Genomic DNA, 25,184 nt, shown 5'->3' with positions numbered 1-25,184 from the left:
GGCCAGGCCATTTAATGTGTTTCCAAAAAGGGGAAAAGTGAGTTTGTGCAACCCAGGAGGGGGCTTTAGGGGTTACTTATATAGTAATTTTGAAATTTTGAGATTTGGAAAGAATGCCAAGAGTGGGTGGGGGACGAACTAAGGGAGCTGTGTGTGTTGGGTGGTTATCTAATAAGGTAGTTTTGGTTTTAATATTTTATTTGGGGTTTAAATGCGACTAATTAGTCCTGCTTTTATTAGGTATATGCCTAAGGCTTTGAATTTTTCTAATTTATTTTGTGGATTTAGGATTGATTCTAGTGTAAGTCCGGTTTTAAGATTTAGGGTGGTCTGTAGTGTTGTTCGATGTGTTTGGTAGTGTGTGCAGTGAATGAGTACGTGTTCTGGTGTTTCTTGTTGTTTGCAATGTGGGCAGTTTCCTGTTGTGTGTAGTTTAGCTATTTTACGGTGATTATTTAGTTTGGTGTGGCCTGTTTGTAGTTTGGTAATTATTCTGTCGATTTTTTTGGATGGGTGTAGTATTTTGGGTTTATTTAGGGGTTTTTTGAGTACTTTCCTGATTTGGCTATTTGAGTTTTGGTATATATTTTGCCATTTTTTGTTAATTTTTTGTTTAGTGACACTTTTTATTTCTGATTTTGAGCTGGGTAAGTTTAAGCTTATTTCTGGGAGTTTAAGGGATAATTTTGCTGCTTTATCTGCCTTTTCATTTCCAAAGATTCCTACGTGGGCGGGGATCCAAATGCACTCTATTTGTTTACCTACCTTAGTTAAGTTGTTTGAGCTATTGAGTATTTGATTTATTAGTTTGGGGCGGTTTTTAGTGTTTTTATTTTTGAGGGCTTGTAGTCCACTGAGGGAGTCGGTTAGGATGAGGATTTTTTGGTGTTTTTTAGATTGCTGATTGTGTAGTGCTGAGGCCATGCCCATTAGTTCGGCCGTGAATATGGATTGGTTGTTTGGGAGTCGGTAAGATTGTGTGTCTTTGGTTGGTTTTGGTTGGCCAATTTTCATGTATGTATGCTAGTGTGGTGGTTTTAGCGATGTTAGGATCGGTCTGTTTATTTAGTGTATCGGCTAGTGTTGTGTCTATTTTTGGTATTTTAAGTTTTGGAGTGAAGATATTGGATGATTTATTGTTTTGTTTAAGATTATTTATTTGGTGTTCGTTTAGGTAATTGGTTATTCTTTGGGAAATTGGAGTAAGTAGTGGATGTTTCCGGGCTAGGGCTTGGTTTCTAGGGCTAATATTTTGTTTTATTAAGTTTTCGATTAGTGGGTTTGATTGGGACGCGGCCCAGAAGTTTAGGGTAAGTTGTTCCCTACGTAGTTTAAGTGGCATTTCTCCTGTTAAGGCCTGGAGTGAGGTGGAAGAGGTGCCATGTTGAGTTCGTGTGATTAGTTTTAGGGCCTGATACTGGATTGAGTCTAGTTTTTTAATGAGAGAGTTGTTTAAGGTGTCGTAAATGGCACTGCCATAGTCTAGTTTGGACCTAATTAGTGATATAGAGTGAGAGGAGGGTGTTTTTAGAGGCCCCCCAGTTGGAGCCGGTTAGGCATCTTAACGTGTTTAGGTCTTTGCTGCATCTGGTTACAAGGTTTTTAATGTGAGCATCCCAGGTGAGATGTTCATCGAAGATTAATCCTAAGAATTTGGTTTGTTTTTGGAATTTGATTGGTTTGTTGTTTAGTTGGAGGTTTAGGGTGGCGGGTTGCATATTTTTGTGTTTAAATACTATTCCTGTGGATTTTTCTGAGTTTAGGGAGAAGCCCCATTTGTCAGCCCATTTTTGTATTTTATTTGGAGATTTTTGTAGTAAGTTTTGGGCCATTTTCATGCTTTTAGTGCGGATCCAGAGGGCTCCATCATCCGCGAATTTTGATGTGTTTACTTTGGGGGATAGTCCCTCGAATAGATCGTTAATCATAATATTGAAGAGTGTTGGGCTTAGGATGCTGCCCTGGGGAGTGCCATTTTCTAGGGGACATTGGTCCGATAGCGTTTGGTCTATGCCCACGGTGATTTTGCGGTTTGTTAGGAAACTTTGGATGTAGTTAATTATTTGACCTTTAAGTCCTATTTTTTGTAGTTTTTGTATTAGCCCGTTATGCCAAACCATGTCGAATGCTTTGGAGAAGTCTAGAAAGATGCCTGTAGTATATTGTTTGTTAAGTTGGCCTGTTTTAATGTCCTGCTCTAGTCGGGCGAGGTTATCTAAGGTTGAGCGTCCAGGAGTGAAACCGCTTTGGTCTGGATTTATTATGTTGTTTTGTTCTAAGTAGTGTTGTAACCTGTTTTTGGCCATTGATTCCATTACTTTGCATAAGTTAGAAGTTAGGGAGATTGGTCTGTATGAATTAGCCTGGTCAGCTGGTTTATTGGGTTTGGGGATTGGTTAGGAACACAACGTTTTGGAATATATACTTACTCCTTCATCAGGTGAATGAATGACATGAGGCAGCGAGCATATGTGTGAAAACATGGACATTCACCTCTTAGTGCTAATTACCCCCGGCCTTCTGTTTGTCTATTGTCCATTACCTATTATATATCTATGATACTCACGTACTGGCTTCCATACCATCAGCACTAATTACTGTAAAGTGTTGGCTTCCATTATCTATTGTTAATCACCTATCAGCGCCAAACATCTGTTGACTTCCCATGTTTGTTTCTACCCTTTGTTATTTTCCACCTTTTGTAATCTTATTGATTTTGTTGTCCTTACATGTACATATATATGCCCTCTGCCTCATGGCTTTTCACCTGATGAAGGAGTAAGCATATACTACGTAACGTTGTGTTCCCTTTGATAAAGAAGTTGACATCTATATATTCTCTTCTTTATGTGAAGTATCACTTCTAAATTCCTTTAGATTTAAATAATTATGTTTACAATTATAGGGTACTAAATACTCAGTATCGTGCAGAAAACACGACAGACATCTATAAGAAGAATGTATTTCAACAAAGATCTTGCTATATGGCGCGTTTCTATATATGACTGTGCCGTCATATATTTTGCTTCACAGTCAATGAAGAACGAAGCCTTTGCAAGGTTTGTTTAGTTTTTTTAGGGGTGCCTATCTCATGTTAGCTCATGAAGTTGCCGTGCTACATGCTTTAAGTGCCTTTCATAAGTTCGAATGATGTATTATGGTGAAAACAAACTGCTTGAGCATATAGAGTGCTGTATTTTGTTTAACGGTTGTTATTGGTGATTCCTTAAATTCTGACCGACATCTCATTCAAAACACTGGACTCTACCAATGCCGCTTCACACATGTATTTTCTATACTGTGTTTTCAATGATGAGCTAGGTTACCTGTAGATTTAACCGCGATATATTTAACATTTGAAACGTATGCTGCGGGTTCGGTTCCAAATTCATTTTAGTGCGTATGTTTATCTACTAATTTACTGACTCACTCGAAAACAACTTAAGTCAACTGATTCGTATCAATATTAACAAGATATATCTCCTGACATCACTTGAGCATTATTTGGAATTGGAGATGTAAGTGAGTGGGTTGAATATATTCGCTGCATTATCAAGTCACATCAGGTCGAGGGACAAAAAGAAGGGGCTTCACATATTGCTCTCGCATGGGGGAATCGGACTCTGCCTTCGGCGTAACTGGCGATGCTGTAACTACTACGTTTAGTTAAGCTGCCCCACTTACCCCAGCTGGTACTTGAACCACGCACCAGATCATAAGAGTCACGTATTCGTGTTGTGTGTCCTACTATATACTGTCATGTAACACATCAATACCACAACCATACAATGGCAAGATTAAAGCATAGAATAGCAATGATAGCAATGTTACTTTTAGAATAAGTTCACACGTACCATTATTGACTTAAGTGACGTCGAGGAAATCAATAAAATAAATGGGCAAAGACTACATACATGTATGTGACAATATACACACCATCACACTGCAAGGCTGTTGTGTTGTTTTAGTTTTCAGTAACGCTTAAAGTTCTTGATGATCGAGTGTAGTGTCTTACCGTAAGTGGGGGACGTTTTGTACCTACTTCAACCGATAAGTCACAAGGACATGTACCAGCCATGCAGTAGACATATACTGGACACCACATTTATACATTGAATTATAGTGAAGAGACATGCACAGTTCAGTCTTTGTTTTCCGTACTTCATAATTGAAATTGGATACAGATCTGTCGATTTTACGCGAATACCTGTGACAATGGTAGGCAGGATACCTATTCTCGAACATCTGGTATTATCACTAATTTGACGGAGATTCATAAACACGTGCTTATATTGTCGAAATCGTACAACGGATTATAGAAATGTTTTTGTCGCTTTTATATAATTAGATTTTGTAAGAAGAACCAATGTAAATCCGAAACAATGGCATTGTGTAGTTAGTGCAATAGATAACTGTTTGATGGATCTATGTAACATATTTTGAAGAAAACCAATTTAAAACGAAAATCTGACGAATCAGATTCCGGAGAAATAATATGATGACACAAGGTGTTTGCGAAAGGGTAAGCATGTCAAGGGCTACCGGTGGCACCAATAACTCACAAACTCTAAGGATAAGGGCTAGTAATGGGATAGTATCGCGCATCATGTTGGCACGCGACGTGTCATATTTAGTAAATTCCCTGTGAGTAGACTGTGCGAGTGGCGGGTGCTACTGGTAGAGCATAACCTGCTTACCCTTTTCCTGAACACCTGATGTCATGAATGATTTTTAATTAGTATCAACTTTCATCAATATTTTGCCCTGTACGCCTCCATGGAATCTGTTTCGGCAGATAATCGAGACTGGTTAAAAATATTCTCTGGCTTAGATGTTTGGAATTGAATCAAATTTTCAAGGAGTGATACTTTGTCTATCCAAAAGTTTAATCTGCAAAGATATAGTTTAGGAAAGACATGTCAAACATGCGGTTGGTGCTATTGCATAATTTTTTTAATCTGAAGGCGTGGCAAGTGATGGGAACAATGTATTATATCTATGTATAATAATAGGAAAGTGGCACGTGGAAACGTTCTATTAGCATTGGTGCGTGCCACTATCTTATAGTGATAGTGAACAACATTCAATATCAATTTGCGTCCTCTTAGGAAATAGATACACACCTTTCCATAATCATAAGAAATCTGAACTGAAAGTTGAGTCCATTGTACGATTCCGAGCATATCATTAGCATGTGTTTATGAATCACTATTAAATAATGATGAAACCAGTCCTTTGCTTAATCATTAATCAATGTCATGGAAACAGTGTATGCACAAGTGTATACATTGACTCCTGGTTAAACATTTTCAACAGTCCTTTCTTTATAAAACCAAAGTCCCAGTGTTATCGAATGTTTTCAAAATACGTCAACTCTGTTAACATCCCCTCAGGACGAAGAACCCACAGGAACCCGAGGGAGAATAAAGGTCCCCTAGCAGCCTACATGTTTGTGGGGTGAGGTGACTAAATAGACCAGGTGTTCAGGCTCGATGACTCGGTTGATTGCATTTCATTTGCCACAATCTGGATCAATGTTTATGATGTCAATGACTGGAATGTCTGGCCCAGACCGGCGTCTTATAGCTGGAATATTCTTGAGGACGGCACTAAACAGCAACCTCAGGACGTGGATAACACGTACATATTTTCCACACGTTATTAGTCAAGCTTTTCTGGTGGCCACGTCGATACTCTTTTACCCGCACTTCGTTCCGTCTAGCTCCTGCTATAAGAGTAGGAAGACGATGTGTCTGGAAGCTGCAGCATTTAGAGGTAAAGGTTTCAAGCTAAAACCACTTCAGTGATACCTAAAATAGGTTTTAAAATGACTGTCGCACCATAGTGTCTTAGTTGAATAAATCTTAGATTCCACACAGAGTCAACAATAGTCATGTTCCCGTTTAATGCCTACGTTTCTCCCAGTCAGTGCTAGAATCTATAAAAACACTTCATTACCGTCCCAAGAGGTAGGAGCTGATATAGACGACTTTTGGAGACATCGAACATTTCGTTTAATATATTTCGGAAGTCAGAAAGTGCTTCTACTTCATTTGATTGTCTGTTTGCGTGAGACATCTTGAGTCAAATGTCTGTCAAATTATAAACATCCCATTAAACTATAATTCTATAATTTTTAACGTACTGTTTCATGTGTGTTTGTATCTGGTTTGAAACAATCAAAAGCTACTTTATTACATTACGCACATATTCGTATTTCCCACACAACTTGACTTGAACGCGTTGACCAGTTTCCTAAACTGTTTCAGCGATTCCCTTTGCTATAACAGTTATGATTTGTCGAGACCAATAGTCCTGAAATAATATAACCAGTCCTTGATCAGATCTATAGTTGCATGTACGTCTCTTTTCAGTGTTTGTAGTTACGTTTTATAAGCGAGAGACGGCATCATAGATGTGTATGGTCACACACATTACAGAAAGTAGTACACATTGCCCTTCATGTTTCAGGCTTTGCCAATTGCATTCCAAATAGCTCCAATAACACAATGATTAAGGATTATCATACTTTACAGACGTTGTTGATCTTAACTATATAACAATAACTGTACCACAAATGTTTATTTATCATTTGTTGTTACATTGTAAAGTATACATGCAGATATCTTTAATTATGTTTTGAGGGTTTATGTTATGATTGTATAGATTGTCTTTCGATTCATTATCGACTAACTGGGGCGACGAAAAGAAACACTGAAATCACTTTTCCATATTAATATCAGTTTCTGTTATGAAACCATTCAGTTTGGAGATGCGTTTTGTTGAATATTTGTTTTCACTCTTGAAACTGATTACAATTAAATTCAATGTCAGTCTTAAAAATCTACTGATACATATGCCACAGAGTATAAAATGCCAAATAGTGATAAATAATTAAATTTCGTCGTAAACAAGGGGAATTGCGGCGTCTGAGAGACGGCTGTGCCAACCGTGCCCCCTCAACTTTGTGGAAGGCGCAAAATGCATGTTGTAGAAAGTATATGTTAACGTAAAATAAAATCATGCGTTGTATGTATGGACAGATAATTACTCAATGTGTTGGTTTCATCACAGCACGCTTGGTTTGAACAGTAATCATGACGCATACAGACCGCAGATCATACATTGATATGTCATTACTGAAATCTGAATGATTCCTTCTAGCATTTCTTATTTGAGTTCCTGTATCATGTTCGAGTATTATAGTTTACATGATAAGGTAATGATGTGAATGTCCCCGGAGTACCCCTCCTGTCGTGTTTGTTTAGTACTGAACCACCTCGCGTGCTGCTGGCTATTACTGACAATTTTCTCAGTTAGTGTCAAATATAGCCATTTAGCGCAGGAGTTTGCATCACTTACTGACTGTCTGAGAGATTATTTTACACTTACATGCTTCGAAAGGTGCTGACTTATCCAACGTGCAGATTCCGTAGCATACCCTCTCGTTCTAGTACGTACCACTACCAGGGTTAGGATACATGCACAGGGACAACGGCAAATCGTAAAAGGCGAGTAAATTGGATAAGACGGCCAGGCGTGGTATGTTCTCTTGGCGTGAAATGTTGCTGATAATATAACAAAACTGAATTTGTCTGTCCAAGATTCGATTAAACAAAGACAGCCGTCAAGATATAGCTGGATTAATGCTGACCACAACGTTAAACAACAAACAAACAAAATATTTGTAGATTATTATTACTAAGAGTTGAAGAAGTAGGAGTCAAGAGATAATAAGTTTTGTAAACGATCCTGATTTCTCAGTGTGAGTAAGTTTGGGCGAGGGTGGCCCTTCCCTCATAACAGTCAAACACCTCGTGTCAACTTCCTTCATGTGAAAAACCAGGCTTGACGTTGCCCATAATGATAAATGCGAATCTGTGCAAGACACGCGGATCCAGACAGTTAAGGGCCCTAAATACGTACTGTCTCTTGGTAATTCGTGACCACTTATATCTAATCATATTCCCCATCTTGTACATTATATATTATACTGACTTGTTCGCGTGTAGTTCATTTTCTTCCTTGTCAGATCCCGAATCCGTCATCGTAGATCAAACTTCAATCCGAATACGTGAAAGTATCACTGCACTCGTTTAAAATAAAACAATGATGATTGTGCAGATGATGATGAATTTAAAATTCAGATATTCAAAATGGAATATATGATTTGGTCTTTCTTATGGGACACTGGCTCCAATTGTATGCCTCACAACAAGTGCTAGAAAATTGCATGTTATGAGTCGTTCCTGGTTTTAATTAACTCCATCGAGAAAATAATGTGTTGTTGCCGCCGGTATGTCGTAATAGCTGGCGACCTTTTTACCCTGTGTGTTTATGGGCAAGTATCATACCGGTTATCCATCTCTCGTTTAATGACAATTTGCATGGGGCCAATAAAACAATAATACAGGATTGATGCGTCAAGCGATGGTAAATCCAGCGATGTGTTGACATTTAGTCTAACTGGTGTTTGGATGGAATACACAATCTGTCAGTAGCCTTCCAAGCTAATATTTGCAGTATTGAAATAGCAAATCCCACGTAATACGTTTTGGACATTCCCAACATTTATCGTCTTTTGCCGTCAGTTAGAGAAAGAATGTATTAATCGTGCAATTAGTATTATATACGAACTACGAAATTATCATATAAATTGGGCGTTATGCCAAGCACATGTGATATAGCTTCTTCAATCCCCTTAATATTGAATTACAGCGTACCACAAAGACTATACCAGAAAGGAGTTGCAAATTGCACTGTCAGAAAATGATGTAGTAGCGAATATTCATATTAATAGCCCTTGATCAGTTCGTCCGAGTATATGCGTAAAAATTACTTATGGTTTCAACTAAACTCGTGACAATCATAGGTAAATTGGTTCGTTTTTTATGTGCATGCACCTGTGTACCAGTGGCCCAGCCCTTCATTTTCTTACTAGTTGGATTAAAGCGAAAAAAACAATCAAGCTTTCCTGTGAATTAAATTATATATTTAGGGGATAACATCCTGCGTTTTCAGTGTAGAGCTAGGTTACCTGTTGATTTAACCGCGCTCAACTGAATTTAGAACCGAACGCGCAGTGTGGATGTATGACATTGGCGGAATTATTCAATTTCAGGTTGGTATTTTTTCATAAATGAAACCTCTATCGATATCGATGTACAACAAAGTTTTGGTATAACTCTCTTCAGCATTTTTTATTACAATTGAAATAGAACAAAGAAGGAGAATTTGCAAAGATCGAGCCTTTTTAGACGGTTATGGTGAACGAGGTGCATTTAAGGTTACAAAGGGCGTGTCTAACCGTCGGCTCTGGACAGCAAGCTAGGGTACACAATTGACATATGTATCGTTCCTCATATACGTTGATAAGCACATCGTTCTCAGTAAAGGCGCGTACTTTCATGTGTTTGTACGAAAGTATACAGGTCCATGTTGAAATTATATTGTTGTTGATATCATAACCGGCTCCTCTCCTATTCTCTGTTCTCGCCAAGATTAACTTCAATCACCCTAAAGCAGCGTATGTGTTAGTGCTACTATGCATAAACAATTTCGTTATAAAATTTAGATAAAACTTTACGTTGTACAAGTCGTGGCCCCTTGAACGAGGTTCACTATCTTGTCAATCGCTCATACATATTTTAATACAGAGTTATATATCTACCTGACATTATTTTACATGTACGCACAAATAGTAGATTACCTTCAAGTGCAAGACACACAAATTGACTATACTGATGAGACGATACGTCTGAATGTCTGCCTCTTCAGTGGCTAGTCCCTAATGCAAATTCTCCTAATTCGAGAGGGGTAGCATTTCAAAATAGTAATGCTCCCTAATGTTAGATAATTACCCTATCAGAAGCGATGTCAAAAGGAACGTTCCAAAAGGTATAATTAGGCGAATTCACTACATTTCTAAGGTTAATATGTCAGTACATCCGGTTTAGATGCCCACATTCCATTTTTTTTAAATTTATCGTAATGGCTGTACCGTTGAGTCAAATAGGGCTTAATTACAAACTGTAAAAGGAGTACTATCGGTGAACAGCTGGTCTGCACTCTATTTATGTGTTCGGACCATTTCCAAGACTGTCAGATATCTGTTACATTTCCTTAAATCCAGAGCCGTATTTGCACTAGACAAATATATGTCCTCTAAGTGACGCCTCATATGATTGCAAAATCTCAAGATGCGACCATTACCGAGTTCCTTAATCCATTTTCATCGTTTCAACAGCGCGGTCAGGTCGATTGGCGCCCGTACGCGTTCCAGATAGCATCATTCGTCTTGATTCAATAACGTTAGGGAAAATGTGACTTTATGATTATGTAGTGTGAAAACGTAATTGGTTTTCACCACAGTCAGTTTCCATTTTAAGTCCTTAAGATCAATAGCAAACAATTTACATATGATGAAACTTGTCATCTTTGCTAAGATACAAAATTTGTACATTTCACATCTTGAAAATTCAGAATGTATATGTCATGAGTAATAAAACATACTCCCAATTCTCAGCCATCATTTGTTGCTTTCATCTTTCATCTCCAATTATAAAATCAGAAACCATTCTGGGTTTTTTTCTATGAAAGGAATGACTGCCCAGCCAAAGAAGAACTAACAATGACCATTAAAAAACAAACACCCAAAGTCACTCGTCCTCTCTCTGTACTAATATAATGCAAATGCTTTATTAAATATTATTTTTTAATTACTAAACATGGGAACAAATAGTGACCAGAGGGGAAATAAGGATGATTTGTTAGTGAAAAAGAGATCAGAGTATCTGACAAGGAACTACTTTCATCCAAGACAGGTGAACACATTTAATTCAAATGTTTGATAAATCATATCATACATACAGATATCTTTCGAAAATGTTATTACATTCATGTCCTACAAAAGCATTTAAAACCATTGATACTGTTCTTATTATTGACATGCATGGAATAATTTCGAACTGTTCTCGACAATACAGCTGATGGACATCCTTTTGCATTCGCTAATGTTTGTGACGTGTACCGCCGCTGGAGCAGGATACGCTCACCTTTTCGCGAACACCTGGTGTCATCACTATTTGATAATGATTCATAAACACATGCTCATGATATAGTCGAAATCGTACAATCGACTCTTCTTTTGGCAGAGATATCTTATGAATATTTTCGCTTTTATTTATTATCAATATATTTTAGAATCGCATTTGTACCATCATATGGAAACTTTGGACATCTTCACAACTATCTTGCTCTGCATTTGTCGATTGTGTCAAGTAGCATTACAATTTCATGCTATTTATATAGGGATACGGATATATAATTTGGAGCTACTCTTTACTGCCTTCCTATTTGTTTTAATCCATGAACAGATGACAGTTATCGAACTGTCGTTCGAGAAGACTAATTTGGGCCACCACCGCCGTGTGAGATCAGTATTGGTAGTAATCATTCGATCAGGCCTGTTAGCCCATGCGTCAATATCTCACGTTTAATTACCTGTCTTTGACTTGATACCCTTCAGAAACGACAATAGGAATGTTAAAGGTCTTTGATCTCACCCTGTCTGATTCCACATAATGAACAGTCGGATATGTTTCAGATGTTTGTCCTAAACGAGTTGTTTTTGTCGATGTTATAAATGTGCGGATTTTTAGGAACGGACTTTGAAGTGATAATGGCTTTGAGTCTTTAAAATAGAACAAGTGCATACATTAATTATTTGCCACATCAACCATAAATAATCAAATGATGCTACATTTTTCCCTGGGACTGAAATCACTGTACCAGATTAAACATTGTATAGGTAATACCTAACATTATATCATAATCTCGCATGTGTATAGTTCCCATGTAACAAGGAAATGAATAACATAAAGAATAATGTTTCTCCTTTACAAACAGTCTATTTACTTAAATCATAAACCTTCCGTTGGGAGACCCGTGAAGATTCCGGGATAGAATAGGTCTTCAGCAACCCATGCTTGCCGTAAAAGGTGACTATGCTTGTCGTAAAAGGCGACTAAGGGGATCGGGTGATCAGGCTCGCTGACTTGGTTGATGCATGTCATCAATCCCAATTGCGTGGATCGATGCTCATGATGTTAATCACTGGATTGTCTGGTCCAGACTAGATTATTTATAGACCGCCGTCATATAGCTGGAATATTGCTGAGTGCGGCGTTAAACAACAAACCAACCAACCAACCTTCCGTTGGGTAATGGATAGAGCCTCTGCCTGGAGAGCGGAAGGGCAGTGGTTCAATCCCCTGGCCGCGTTATAAAAGATGTTATCTGCTGTTACCCTACGTGGCGGTCGGTGTTGAGAAGATAGAAATAGGACTGAATGGCTCAGTACAGTGAGAAGCGTTCGTTCGTCACACCGGGTTCGATTTCCCACATGGGGACAATGCGTGAAACTCATGTCTGAGTCATAGTGCTGGAATATTGCTAAACGCAGCGAAAACCATAATCACGGACTCACTAATATTCAGATAGGCAATTGTCCCTGTTAGCTATTTTCAGCACTAACAAGTCAAAATATTGTTTATGTTATAAAAGGAAACATGCACATATCAAATCTTTGTAGTTGTTCGATTGTGTGCATCAGTTCATGTAAGCATAGGACAGTACGACTGAGCTTAATCGTTATTTAGAGCAGATATGCTTAAGTTCTGAACAATGATTGAAACTGCACAAGTAGTTCATAAAGTACAATTTTATCAGTTAATATATGGTAGCCATCTCTTTTTACGCCATTGAAACTGAATACAGATATTTGTTTAACCACATGCATACATCCTGTATATACCTTAAAACAGTTTAACGGAAATAACAACTGCACGATAGTTTTAAAAAAAATGTTCAGACAATGTAACCTACCAGAAATCTTTGTGGAGGTAGGGGTAATATATCTGCGCTCAAACTGCTTGCCGATTCAAATCAATGCACACGAGAACTCAGGAAAACTCCAGCTACACCACGATGACCTGTAAATAATCAGATATGGACTAGACCGACCATTGATTAAATGCATGATCTAAGTCATAGAACCTGACCACAATTCCAGTTAAGTTGTCTCTTAACACAACTGTTGATTTTCTGGCGTTCACGTTTTGAATTTACGACAATACAGATAATATCTTTCTGGTGAGCTGTTCTAGCCCGGTACTCAAACAAGGTGGTTTGAGGTATGCCGAGAAATCTTAGTCGACTCATCAACACGCATGGTATTATTGGGACCTACACGTATTCCGAACCGGAATCTCTACAAGGACATGAATAAATGAAAACGAAATAGACATGGGGACAGTTATAGACAAAGGAGATCACGTCCGGTTACTCAATTGTTACTCAATCGTTGAATAGCACTTGTGTTTCTTTACAGGCTGGCAGCTGGGTGCCTTTATGTGTAAGCTGACGCCCTATCTCCAAGGAGTGGCAGTATGTGCGTCCGTCAATACACTGGCAGCAATAGCATTAGACAGGTAAGTTCCTATCATACTTCCAAAACGAACAGTAAGTTTAATGTGCACACTGCATGTATGTTTTCGAACCACCATATTTCATTGTTTACGAAAGGCACTTCTGTGGTTAGCGTGATTACTCTTAGTCTACAGCAACATATTATATGCTTAATGCGGTTAATTGATTATGCCGACTGACACATTGTATAGAAACACACATAGACATATATTAATGAAACCGTAAAGCGACGTAGTCTGTGTTTTAAATATATGGCCATAGTTCAATCACAGTAAAGGCAAATAATAGATCCTTCCTTATAAGTGAATAGTTACCGGGGATCTTTTTAGTCTGGAACAGGTTTATCCGATGTTATTTATGTAGACAACTGTCTGGAAAGCCAACTCTTCTTCATAATTATTTGCCTTTTCACTACATTTGCAGAGTACACATAAATAACAAACTCAATTAATCTTGTGTCCAACCTGTGAAGGATATTTCCAATTTGTCTGATGTTTTCCAGCAAGCATGCCACATAAGTCCTAAATGTCTTTCATTTTGATCAATAGAAAACTGATGGGAACTTTCGTGTCATGTCGTTTGAAAGACACTGGACGCCAGCTATAACTCGGTGATATATCCCATCTTGTAATCATTGGACCCATGTACCATAACTAGCCGCCAGGCGTCTTTCTCCTTTCAAAATGAGTTGTATTTGCAACTCTTTGGTTTCCCCGCTTCCTTCACAAAGGCCAACTTAAGAAGGTTTTATACCTGAGACCAAAGACACACGTCTCCATTGTCCCGGTAATAAACCTGATATGTTGTGTTTAATCTTGCCTTGACCACTCTCCCGATAAATAGTGTTGAGTAAGTAGCTGGTCAAGAGTGTATTTCAGGACACCGTCTAATTGACCCGGTGAACTGGAAGCCAGGCCCGGACAGTGATTGAATCGTTTAGGTTAAAGTATTCAGATTGATTGCAGTTAGATATCTCATCTGAACGCCCTCAATGTCTTGTGCGAGGCTAAAACATATCAACCATTCTACTTTAGAGCCATCAACATATAACCAATATATTAAATTAAAAGGATTGTGGTGAAATTTAACGCTGCGAAATTTCATTACTTTTGAAAGCATTTTCTCTCGCCTCACAATATTTTCAGAGTCAGTGACATTTGTCAGAAAAGCTGTCATATTGACAGAGAAAAACAGCAATACACTATCCTTCCAAGATGCCAAGTAGTATGGGATCTTTGAGTGAGTGAGTGAGTTAAAATTTAACGTCGCATAGGCATTGTTTCAGCCATATAGAGACGAGACTAAGTGAATATATACACAATTTAGTTATTTATGCAATGTCAAATTTAAAAACAATTTATGAAACATATTGGAGCATACTATGTTAAAAGCAATTCATGAAACATATTTCAGCATAACAATATCATGTATACAGTTTTAAAACACGGGCTATAGGCCACCAGTAACCAAAGCGAGGCCACCTCGCTGGGGATCATGGGAGACTTACAGTACCTCGGCTTCCTACATGATACCCCATAGGGTATTTGAGTACTGTGAGCTCAACTATAATTCTGGTCCAATAATAATAATAATAATGATATCTCGAGTTATGTACAGTGTGTTCAGAAGGTCAGCAGCCCTGCAGAGTCCTTCGTTTGGATGCTTATTTCAAGAAAATAATCGAGTACAAATGTTGACATAAGAAAATCTTGAGATCAGAACTGAACCCTCGCAATAAAATTAAAGCCACATTTATTTATGTTGTACTCTTCCTCTTTCGTATTCTTTTGGTGTTGTTGATTGGACAAACCAAGAAATTCAGGGTATTGACGCCTTCGCACGAAGAATCATGTCAAGCAATAGATTCCACCACACTCGCAATTTCTCTCAATCGCTTATATTTAGCAATTATCAATGGGAGGGCGTGGTTTGATTATCGTGGAGGCTCTTCATGGTAGAGGGGGCACGGGTGGCCCAGTCGTCTAAGGCGCCGCGATTCGCTGTGCAGAGTTGCGTCCCTTGGGCACGCCAGAAACCTATGATTGTGGGTTCGAATGCCGGTTCGCCCCGATTATGTTTCTAGGTTTGTCAGCACCATACCCGTGCTCGTGGAATTCACCGAAGTGGTAAACGTCTGAGACCTGCATCACTTCGGTCTTTCCTCCCACATTAAACTGACACGCCGTGATATAACTGGAATAATGTTAAAAGCGGCGTTAAACCCATCTCACTCACTCTTCATGGTAGAATTGTAATTTTTCCCTTTTTGCACACACTTATTTGTCTGATGATCCTCTTATGAAGCATGTCAAGATAAAAACAAGACATTCCACAGTTTCCTTAAACGAGCCTTAAAGAATGTTGGAGAAAATCACAATGTCAATGTTGAATTTGTTGACGGTTCTCTACTGCTGGATGGTATAGAAATGAGTGTCAACCACGTGCCATCTCAAATCGGCCCTGACTCAAGGAATCGAGTCTATGTGCAGTGTTGAGTAGATCTGCCACCCTGCAGAGTCCTTCGCTTGGATGAAGTCGGTTCGCTTGAAAAGTGAAACCGTCAATGTTTGATTTTGCACCAAAATGTAAATATGAATGTAGATTATGAAATGAATTTAATGAGACACATTGTTAGTGGATGCTCAGCTTTGGCACAAACACAGTATCTTAAGCGACATGATGAAGTGGCTCGATCTATTAATTACCGTCTTTGCCATGCTTGTGGTTTTGGTACAGAGGTCCACCCATGGTACGACCAAGAATGTGTAGAGGGCGTCATAAAAATGATAACAATCAAAGTCATAAAAATTCTCAAATAAAAGCAGAGTCTATTGTACGATTCCGACCTCATCATGGGTACGTGCTTATGAATCACTATCAAATAGGGATGATACTAGGTGTTCGTGAAAAGGTGAGCGCATGAGCCCCACAAGTGAAACCCGTCTCATAAGCTATCGGTCTTACAAGGTCTGAAAACAACTGATGTAACATTAATTACTCCTCATCGTTAGCATTGCCGAATAGGGTTTCTGTTCGTGACATGTTGGCATTGTTTTTGGAGCAAACACACCTGATTTGTCCTTAGTAAACTCAAATAGTTTGAGCCAGTTATGCCCTCAAAGAAAAAAACGGTGAGTTAAGTCAAATCAGATTTTCTATCGAAGGCAGAATTTGCGGCAGAGCATTTAACCTCTCTACTAAGATTGGTTTCGGTGTATTTCCGCTATCTAACGTCAGTAATAACTTAACCTTTGTGTTTTGTCACTTCTATATAATCATCCCACGGTTTTTCCAAATAAACACTGTCATAACAGGTTTTGATGCAATTATGGTTTCCCAGGAGTCCTTATGACATATTTACTTTTAATAAACACAACCTCCAGTAGAAAATTGTGTGTGACGTATTTATCAGACAAATTATGTTATGTTAAAAATACAAATAGCAAATTTAGCACTGCTTCATTTGTATTCAAATACCTTTGTGATGAAGCACTTTCATGCCAAAGACATCAGGAATGACAAACACAGTACACTTACTTTCACCACAAAATCTTTCAATCTTTGTGGAGGTATAGATTGTTGGCATAATTGGCATCATATTTGGTAATGATTTTCCAATTGACATATAAAACGCCATGGCAAGAGAATAAACAAAACAGTGAGTGAGTTTGGTTTTACGCCGCTTTTAGCAATATTTAAGCAATATCACGGCGGGGGACACCAGAAATGGGCTTCACACATTGTACCCATCTCGGGAATCGAACCCGGGTCTTCGGCGTGACGAGCGAACGCTTTAACCACTAGGCTACTCGACCGCCCCTTAAACATAATAGAGGTGCATGATAGTGCATTTATTGATTTTGTTGAAACTAATAAAAACGATATTTTAAGTTTGAATTTTGTCTGCTGTGTACAAGTGCCAAGATCCTGATGCTTGTAAGTAAAGGAAAACGTTTAAGAAATATGTTCCGTTCGCAACACAGTGGGGGGCAGTATTAAATGTCTCGGCCCAAACATTTCTTTTGTAGTTGACATAGATAACAGTTAATGCAACTGAGCATTCTTTTCTTACAAAGTCATGAATAGTCTACTTTTCGTATGGAATATACACCGAGTGATATTTCTTTGATATTTCTTCTCTAGTTTTGCCGCCGATATCGTTCAAGTAACTTTAATCAGGCGAATTTGCTAAACTATACCCATTACAAAATTGTTTCATATGTTTCAATGAATATTCGAATATTTCATTTAAACTAATGCTACCAGTACATTGTTTTTACATTTAGGTAATGCCGAGAAAATATTTTAACCCGTCAATCTGGTCGCAATTGCTCCACTCGAAATAAAGCCAAGAATAAAATGCCAGTGAGAGGAGTTTATGACATCTTTAAACTGTTATCAATACTTTTCAAATATTTCACTCAGCAATAGCATGGTATTTCTTATCTCAACAATTCGTTCCAGCTCTGTATAATGGAGCAACACGTAACATTTTAACATTTTAACAGTTTATGTTCAATGACTTATTTGCGTACAGAACACAATTTAATGTTCTCTATGACTTTATGAAACTTGTCCTTTTTATCATTGCAGGTACTTTGCCATCTGCCACACCCTGGTATTAAAAATCGATACTCGCAAATCTCGACTTATCCTACTTGGAATTTGGGTGACAGCTTTCGCCATAATGGTTCCCTGGCTTGTCTTCTACCAGGAAGTGGAGTACAGCAACAGCAAACAGGTTCTGTACTTCTGTATTGAAGAGTGGCCACGCTTCACCATCCAACAAGCTTACTACATGGGTGTCATCTTCTTCTGTTGCTACACGATCCCACTGGCTATGATCGTAGTTTGCTATGTTCTGATTGGCATCAAGGTTTGGCGACGCGGTGCACTGGGGGAAAGAAACAGTAGTACAGGCGTTATACAAAGATCAAAGGTCAAGGTCATAAAGATGTTGGCCGTAGTCTGCATCCTGTTTGCATTTTCATGGCTTCCATTGTATGGTCTAAAATTTTGGCGAATGATCCAACCGGAAGTGGACGTCAATTCACAGAAAATCGTCAGCGATATTATATTCCCTGTGGCTCAATGGCTTGGATCATCGAATTGCTGCGTTAACCCATTGATATATTGCTTTTTCAGTCGTAAGTTCAGGAAAGGATTCAAGGATCTGTTGACATGTTGTGATGGAAAAGTAAAGTATGTTTCAGGTTCTCCAGAGGCAAGGCAAACAATGAATACTCGATGGACCTCTCGAAGCAGCCACTGTCAGTGTCGAGTGTAGTATTTGTCACTCAGAGAAATTGTTGATGTAAACTTGACGTATTATTGTATGAAACGTGATTGCTTCTGTGTGCATTTTTGTCATATATCAAATTCCGACTATAAATGCAGCTCATTCCCGAGGACTTAAATCATAAACCTTGATCAAATACTCACAATCATTAAGATTAACTCATGCAAACTAAACGCCACCACATACAAATGTATGACATGCTTTTAGGGAATTTTGGTAGAATAATGACACATATGTAACATTCCATACAGAATTAACTGTATACGTGTTGATGCAGTCATCTATCACCGACATCGGCGTTTCGTTGTCACGCAGAATTGCCCGTATTTGATCAAAGCATTGGGGATGCCAAAGCATTGAGCCCCCTGTCCATTTTGCTGCTAAAGTGTTACAAGTGGCCTAAAACCATGCAGCTGAAATAATATAAAAAAAACCATTGTGTTCAGGTACCAGGTATTACAACATGGGTGATCTTTGGATAAAAACAATATTGTCATAAGCTGTTTACCAACTAATTCTCAACTGTGACATAGGCTGATTCAACAAAGATATTTCTTCCGTTGCCATCTCAGATTCATTTGGAACCATTAGTATTCTGCACATGAACAGCCATCACACTGGCATTTGGAGAATCGATAATGGTTAAGGTTCTTCCTTGTTCACAAGACATAATTCACATGTTGTTCAGTACTCTGCAATTGTATTTCAATGAGTCATTATTATATTGGGAAAATGACTATTTTTGCATTCATTGTCGTCCATTTACATTAAGAAGCACTCATTTACTTCACAATCAGGTGCAACAAGTAGGGTAAAGTGTCCTAGTTACCTTCTCCATTTATTGTACTTTCTTCAACATGTAATGTCTCTTGTTAAGCCCTGACTGACTGACTGACTCCACTGAATGCCAGTGCAAACAAAAGAAAATTTTGTCACGTTGCATGAAAGAGCCATACTAATGATTATGAGTAAAATATATCTCTTTTCACCATCCCTCTACATCACATAACGTTTACTTGCCACTTCAACAGATGTAATTATTGTGAGACTAATAAATAAATACATGTTAAAACATTCTCTATTGCTTCCCTTTGTCTATTCTTTAGCAAATGCTAGCAGACGTACATGTACCTTGTGGATCAGCTTGAGAGAATCGGTTTTTAATCGGAAAATACATTCTTCTGAATAAAATGTTCCTCTTCCTTCTCACAATTAACACATGTGTACCTTGAATTTGTCTTGTAAAAATAGACAGTGCAACAAATCATTGTTCATGACAGAACTGTTGCAGTGTGAGAGAGTGCGTTGGTTAAACGCCGCTTTTAACAGTTATATCACAGAGTGTCAGCTTTATATGGCAGGAAAATCCGAAATGATGCGGGTCTCAGACGTGTTTACCACTTCGGTGAAACCCACCAGCACGGGTATGGTGCTGACAAACCTAGAAACATTATCGGGGCGAACCGGGATTCGAACCAACAATCAGGTTTCTGACGTGGCCAAAGGACGGAACTCTGCGTGCCCCCTAACTGTTTCAGATTTACAACTCTACTGCTGTTGGAGGTCGCTTCAATGGCTGCAAAATGTGTATGATCAGAGTCGTATGTATGCAACATGCAGAATACTACATGTACATGCATTTCCTCAATGTTAGCGATAAGAATATTTCGATGAAAATATAAACACTGCTCGCGTTTAAACCAGAAATGATTCAAATCTGTTTGCACATACACTTTAATCCTAACAGTATGGAACCCAATATTATCTAAAATTGAGTACAATGCTAGTTAGCTGAACACAACTTACTACTGTTTTCGGATGTTGGTACTTGCTTTGTCACCATGGGAAGTAGGAATAATAGTTGGCACGTGTGATCCAGACCTCACACTAGCTGCTAGAAGCTGGTGGGAGGTTACGATTCCTAGATTGGGTTCGATGAAGTTCCTTGGCCTTAGAACGCGATGCATGTACTCATTGGTTTCACCAAAATGATAAATGTCTACATTTCTTCACTTTCGGCTTTGTCATATTAGCAAGTGATAGTGCAAAAATGGTGGAATGCCTGACTGCCACTGGTGTAGAAGGCTTTCTTCTGGTCGTGTCAAAAGTCACCCATAGAAGAACGTCATCATTATGTACATAATGCAGGCAGTTCTGTCTTCAAGTGTAATATTTGGAAGAGGTGGAAATCTGACGTTGCCAAATCTTTTGAATAGGGAGGATTTTCAATGAGTTCACAGTCATTCATTGCAGCCTTTGCGACAACAGGCTCATGTCCATTACCAGTTCCCATTAATGGTCTGACCTTTTGGGATGTAAACCACCAGTAGTATATGTTTGGAATCCCTGAAAACCGAAGCCACAACATTGCCAGCTGATGGGACAGACATTAAACTCTTCGAAGGAGGAACCGTTGGATGATTCAAATGTTTTGACTGTTTGACTGTTTAATCTCTGAGAGATAGTGATGATCCAAGACTCATCCAGGCTGCACATCACTAAATATATCCGCTGGGACTGCTTCAAAACGAAGTAAATTCTTACGATAGATGATGAACCTAAAGCGTTTGTGATAAGGAACTCAGCTAGATGAAACCTATGTCATGCCCAGTTCATTCCTCACTTTGATCTCAAAGCTCTCATAAGAGATTCCTTCTGTTGTGGCCATATGGTGAGAAGTCGATCATCTATAATCATAACAAGCATTTTATCAACATTTTCCTTTGTGGTTGCAGTTGAATGTCTTCCTGATCTGGAATCATCTTCTTCTGTCCCTTCCAATCTTGAAACCTGTATACATATCTCTTAACAGTTGTGACAGAAGGAACATCATCAGTTCGAGATACTAAGTGACAGCGTGCAAGGCAATTTTATCTATATGAATATTTACCCAGACACTTTGATGAAATATTGGTTATTTATTTGGTTCAAATGCAGCCTGTAATCATTACATGCAAACTGTTAAAGGTGTACTCTACATCCTTTGTTGTTCGGCTCAGAACTGCTCAGCCGCCTATCTATGCTAGACAAATGACTGTGGCAGCTCAAACTTTTGACATGTCAATTGATCAAGGTTAACTAAATATTATATTTCCTATATTTTTAAGAAAACAAACGAACATTTTTATTGTATCCTGAAAGATTTGTAGCAGTTATACCAAATGCCTCAAGATTACCAATTAAGGTAGGTAATGGTAAATCAGTGACAATTCATTTCCATTGTCAGGAGAAATATCTGCTTTAGCAGAGTCTGTTGAACGATTACTACTATATCATAAGCATATACTGCTGAATAACTATCAAATAGTGATGATACTAGGTATTTGTGAAAAGGTGAGAGCATCATGCCCACTGGTGTCACCAGTGCTATTGATTAGCACATACTATGGCACGGTAATTGTTCTTCTGAAAAAATCTTCCACATGTCTATCATAAAACGTTTTCACAGATTTACAGAGAAAGCAAGAATCTATGACGCTATTGCAATTATTCGTAGATTGCTCCTCAAACGTTGCGAAAGGTGGGCCCTAAAGGGTGGAGCTGCTTGAATACTGCTCGACATGAACGAAATGAAGGTACACTTTTTAACCAAGTCACATCACACTCGTAACACCTTGTTCCAATTCCGAATCATCGGGACATTGACTTCTCTGATGTGAAAATCAGCTTTATGCTCTTTGGGTATTTAGTTGGTCTCTGTAGACGATTTGTTAAAAGTCATATAGTGCAGCGTATGTTCCTTGCCTGTGATTCAGAAGGCATTCCACTTGCAAGTCAATCATTTATCAAAACTAAATAATGTAATGAATATAATCAATGGTAGAGTTGGGCTGTTAATGAACAAAAGGGAACAATCCTAGTCTTGATGACGGGCTTTATTGACATTATTAAGGGAAATGAAATGTGAATAGGGATGAATGATACAGGGTCAAGTAAACAATGAACAAACATGTCGTAAGTTAAGCACAAGACAGATATTTCCGAACACTGAAAATAGTGTCAAAGCTATTGGGATTGTGAACGTCTGAGTGTCGTGCATTCCAACGTCATTCGAGGGTTATTGGAATACTGTGGGTGTGTCATAAGACCATTGGAAATGTTACCAATTTGTATATACTTAGGACGACCAAGTCGTCCTGGGGTCACAACACAGAGGCGGGATTGATACCATGCTAATTTTATCCTACGTAACATATGACGTCACGTCAATAAAGGGATCAACACCTTAATGATCACATTAGCAGAACTACCATAGGGAGCAGGCCCAGGCATTTAACTGGTTTCCATTCTCGACGTCCAGGAATTGGTCAACAATCTCTCATTCAGGTAGGAATTGATGTTATTAGTCACAGATGAGGGGGGGAGGGGGCATACAGTTCCTGATATAGGTCACAGTTGTACGTTGTTGTCATACAAGACCACTGCATATATGAAACCATGATGTCATTGAGGACGATACGTCACAAACGAGATTCACAGATCTTTCAGGGCGATAATGAATGTCCACATCCTGGGAATAGGAATAATGCCTTTATTTGATAACAAGGCATATACAGGATGACTTTAGCACAACTGAACATCTATTACTGAGATGAGTTTCGCTTGTTTACAGAAGCCAACCACAGATTCTTTTATTGTTATTGTGAATCTGGTGGTAACTATGAGTTGTCGTTTCACCGATAGTATCTAAATCAAGAATGTTTATTTGATATACTGACTATACTGGTATAATTCCCTGATGTTGACAAAAGTTTGTGAACAAGATATTACAGGGTGCCCCTTTAACTGCTTCATACCTTGATTTCTATTGACCTGATCACTTTTCATCTGAAAAGACTTTTGGAACAGAAACACAATTCATCATCCCCATAAAGGATAATACATGCTATTTAACTGCAATGAAGCGCTCATGTAGATTACAACTAGTTTTTTTTCATTTGGACACTTAATACAAAAGCTGAAAACTGTACAAAGGTAAAAGAGAAAGCGGTTCCAAAATACCACCTCACATATTTTTATTAATGATGTGGTGTACGGGACATTTATTTGTGCCAAGTGGTTTCCAGCTGACGATCCTGATCATTATAATTACTCCAAATGTTTTTTTCATCCAATTTACATCTTTAACCATTTAGTTATATCGTTTGACTAGTTCAGAATAAGAGTATGTGTGTTCGGGAATATTCGAATACGCCACTTACACAAAATCAAATGAAATTTATGTTTAATCCAACTGAATGGAGTTTATGACAAGATAAAAACATTGATCCATTTCCAAATTTTCAGTCAGTAAAAGTATGTTGTTCCACAAATAAGTCTTAACGATTGCCGAGTCTTGAAAGCAGCACTCGGTGTTCTTTGTGCACTTCTTCAAGCGATAAAGCAGATAATCGCCATTACAAAGATTATATTTGTTAATGTATTTGTTTGGAGGACATTTTCTATCTATTGCAAGACTTGATAAATATTCCTCTTTTGACAATTATAAATACTTTGCAATGTATGCTACATCCTTGAAATAAAGATCCGTACTCGCAAGTCCTTTTTATCCTCATTGGAATGTGGAATTCCTGTCTTCTTCCAGGAAGTCAAGTACAGCAAACATGCTCTGTACTTCGGTATGTTCTTGTCTCCTGTCAAAGTACTGACTATGATACTAAAATTCCTGCTTAATTTGCTGAGGTTTTGTGGATATGCCTCTATGACATCATTTAATGTCAGCAACAAAAGATTTCACTCTAATGCAATTCCTTTTGTGAGGCTTGGAACTCATCAGTCAACCCTCATGTTTCCTTTAACACTAAATAACTACATAATATCATATTGTATGTTGCTCTACTGTTTATGGGAAACGATAAATATTTCTTTTAAGAGTTCCTCAATTGTGAAACATCCAATTGCCAGGTTTACAAAGGTTATACTCTATTGATCAAATCAAGATGAACCAGTCTTCTGATGAATAGTTTGCCTAACATGGTTAAATATTTGTTTATTATTACAAACATTTTACTCAAAGGAAAACGTGATCACTGTGGTAATACACTTAAGAGGATAATCAATGATTATGACATCGACTGGCCTTTTCAGACTTGGGTTGTTCCAATGCCAGACATGGCATCTGATTTCAACGTGACTGAACAGACAAATTCCATTTCAACTAATGTTGATTTCCGATGGAAAATGAGAATATTTACATTTCAGACAGACAAATAGACTGGATTGTTTTCCATGGCCAAATGCACAACTGTACATTATGTCTTTGATATTGATTTTGTTAGCATGTTACATTACACAAAAACACGTACAAAGGTGACACTACAGTGAAGGTACATGAAATGACATTTATGTAGGGAATGCACTGTGTTTTACCAATTCACTAACGTTTGCAGAGAGACTT

At 38.2% G+C, this 25,184-nt stretch overlaps 1 protein-coding gene across 2 annotated transcripts in view; it reads left to right on the top strand.

Annotated features, from left to right (window-relative positions):
• The window catches only part of LOC139468933 (neuropeptide SIFamide receptor-like), an 80,253-nt gene extending 60,915 nt beyond the window's left edge, over window positions 1–19,338 (top strand). For both annotated transcript variants that reach the window (XM_071251075.1, XM_071251074.1), the window contains exons 2-3: window positions 13,391–13,490; window positions 18,082–19,338. In XM_071251075.1, coding sequence (XP_071107176.1) covers window positions 13,391–13,490; window positions 18,082–18,775 — 794 coding nt within the window. In that variant the 3' untranslated portion in view covers window positions 18,776–19,338. The remainder of the gene's footprint in view (window positions 1–13,390; window positions 13,491–18,081) is intronic.
• The last annotated feature ends 5,846 nt before the right edge of the window (window positions 19,339–25,184 follow it).

This window comes from Haliotis cracherodii, unplaced genomic scaffold (assembly GCF_022045235.1).
Source record: "Haliotis cracherodii isolate W230 unplaced genomic scaffold, xgHalCrac1.p SCAF_2, whole genome shotgun sequence".
NCBI lineage: Eukaryota > Metazoa > Mollusca > Gastropoda > Lepetellida > Haliotidae > Haliotis > Haliotis cracherodii.
This window is presented reverse-complemented; position numbering and strand designations above follow the sequence as displayed.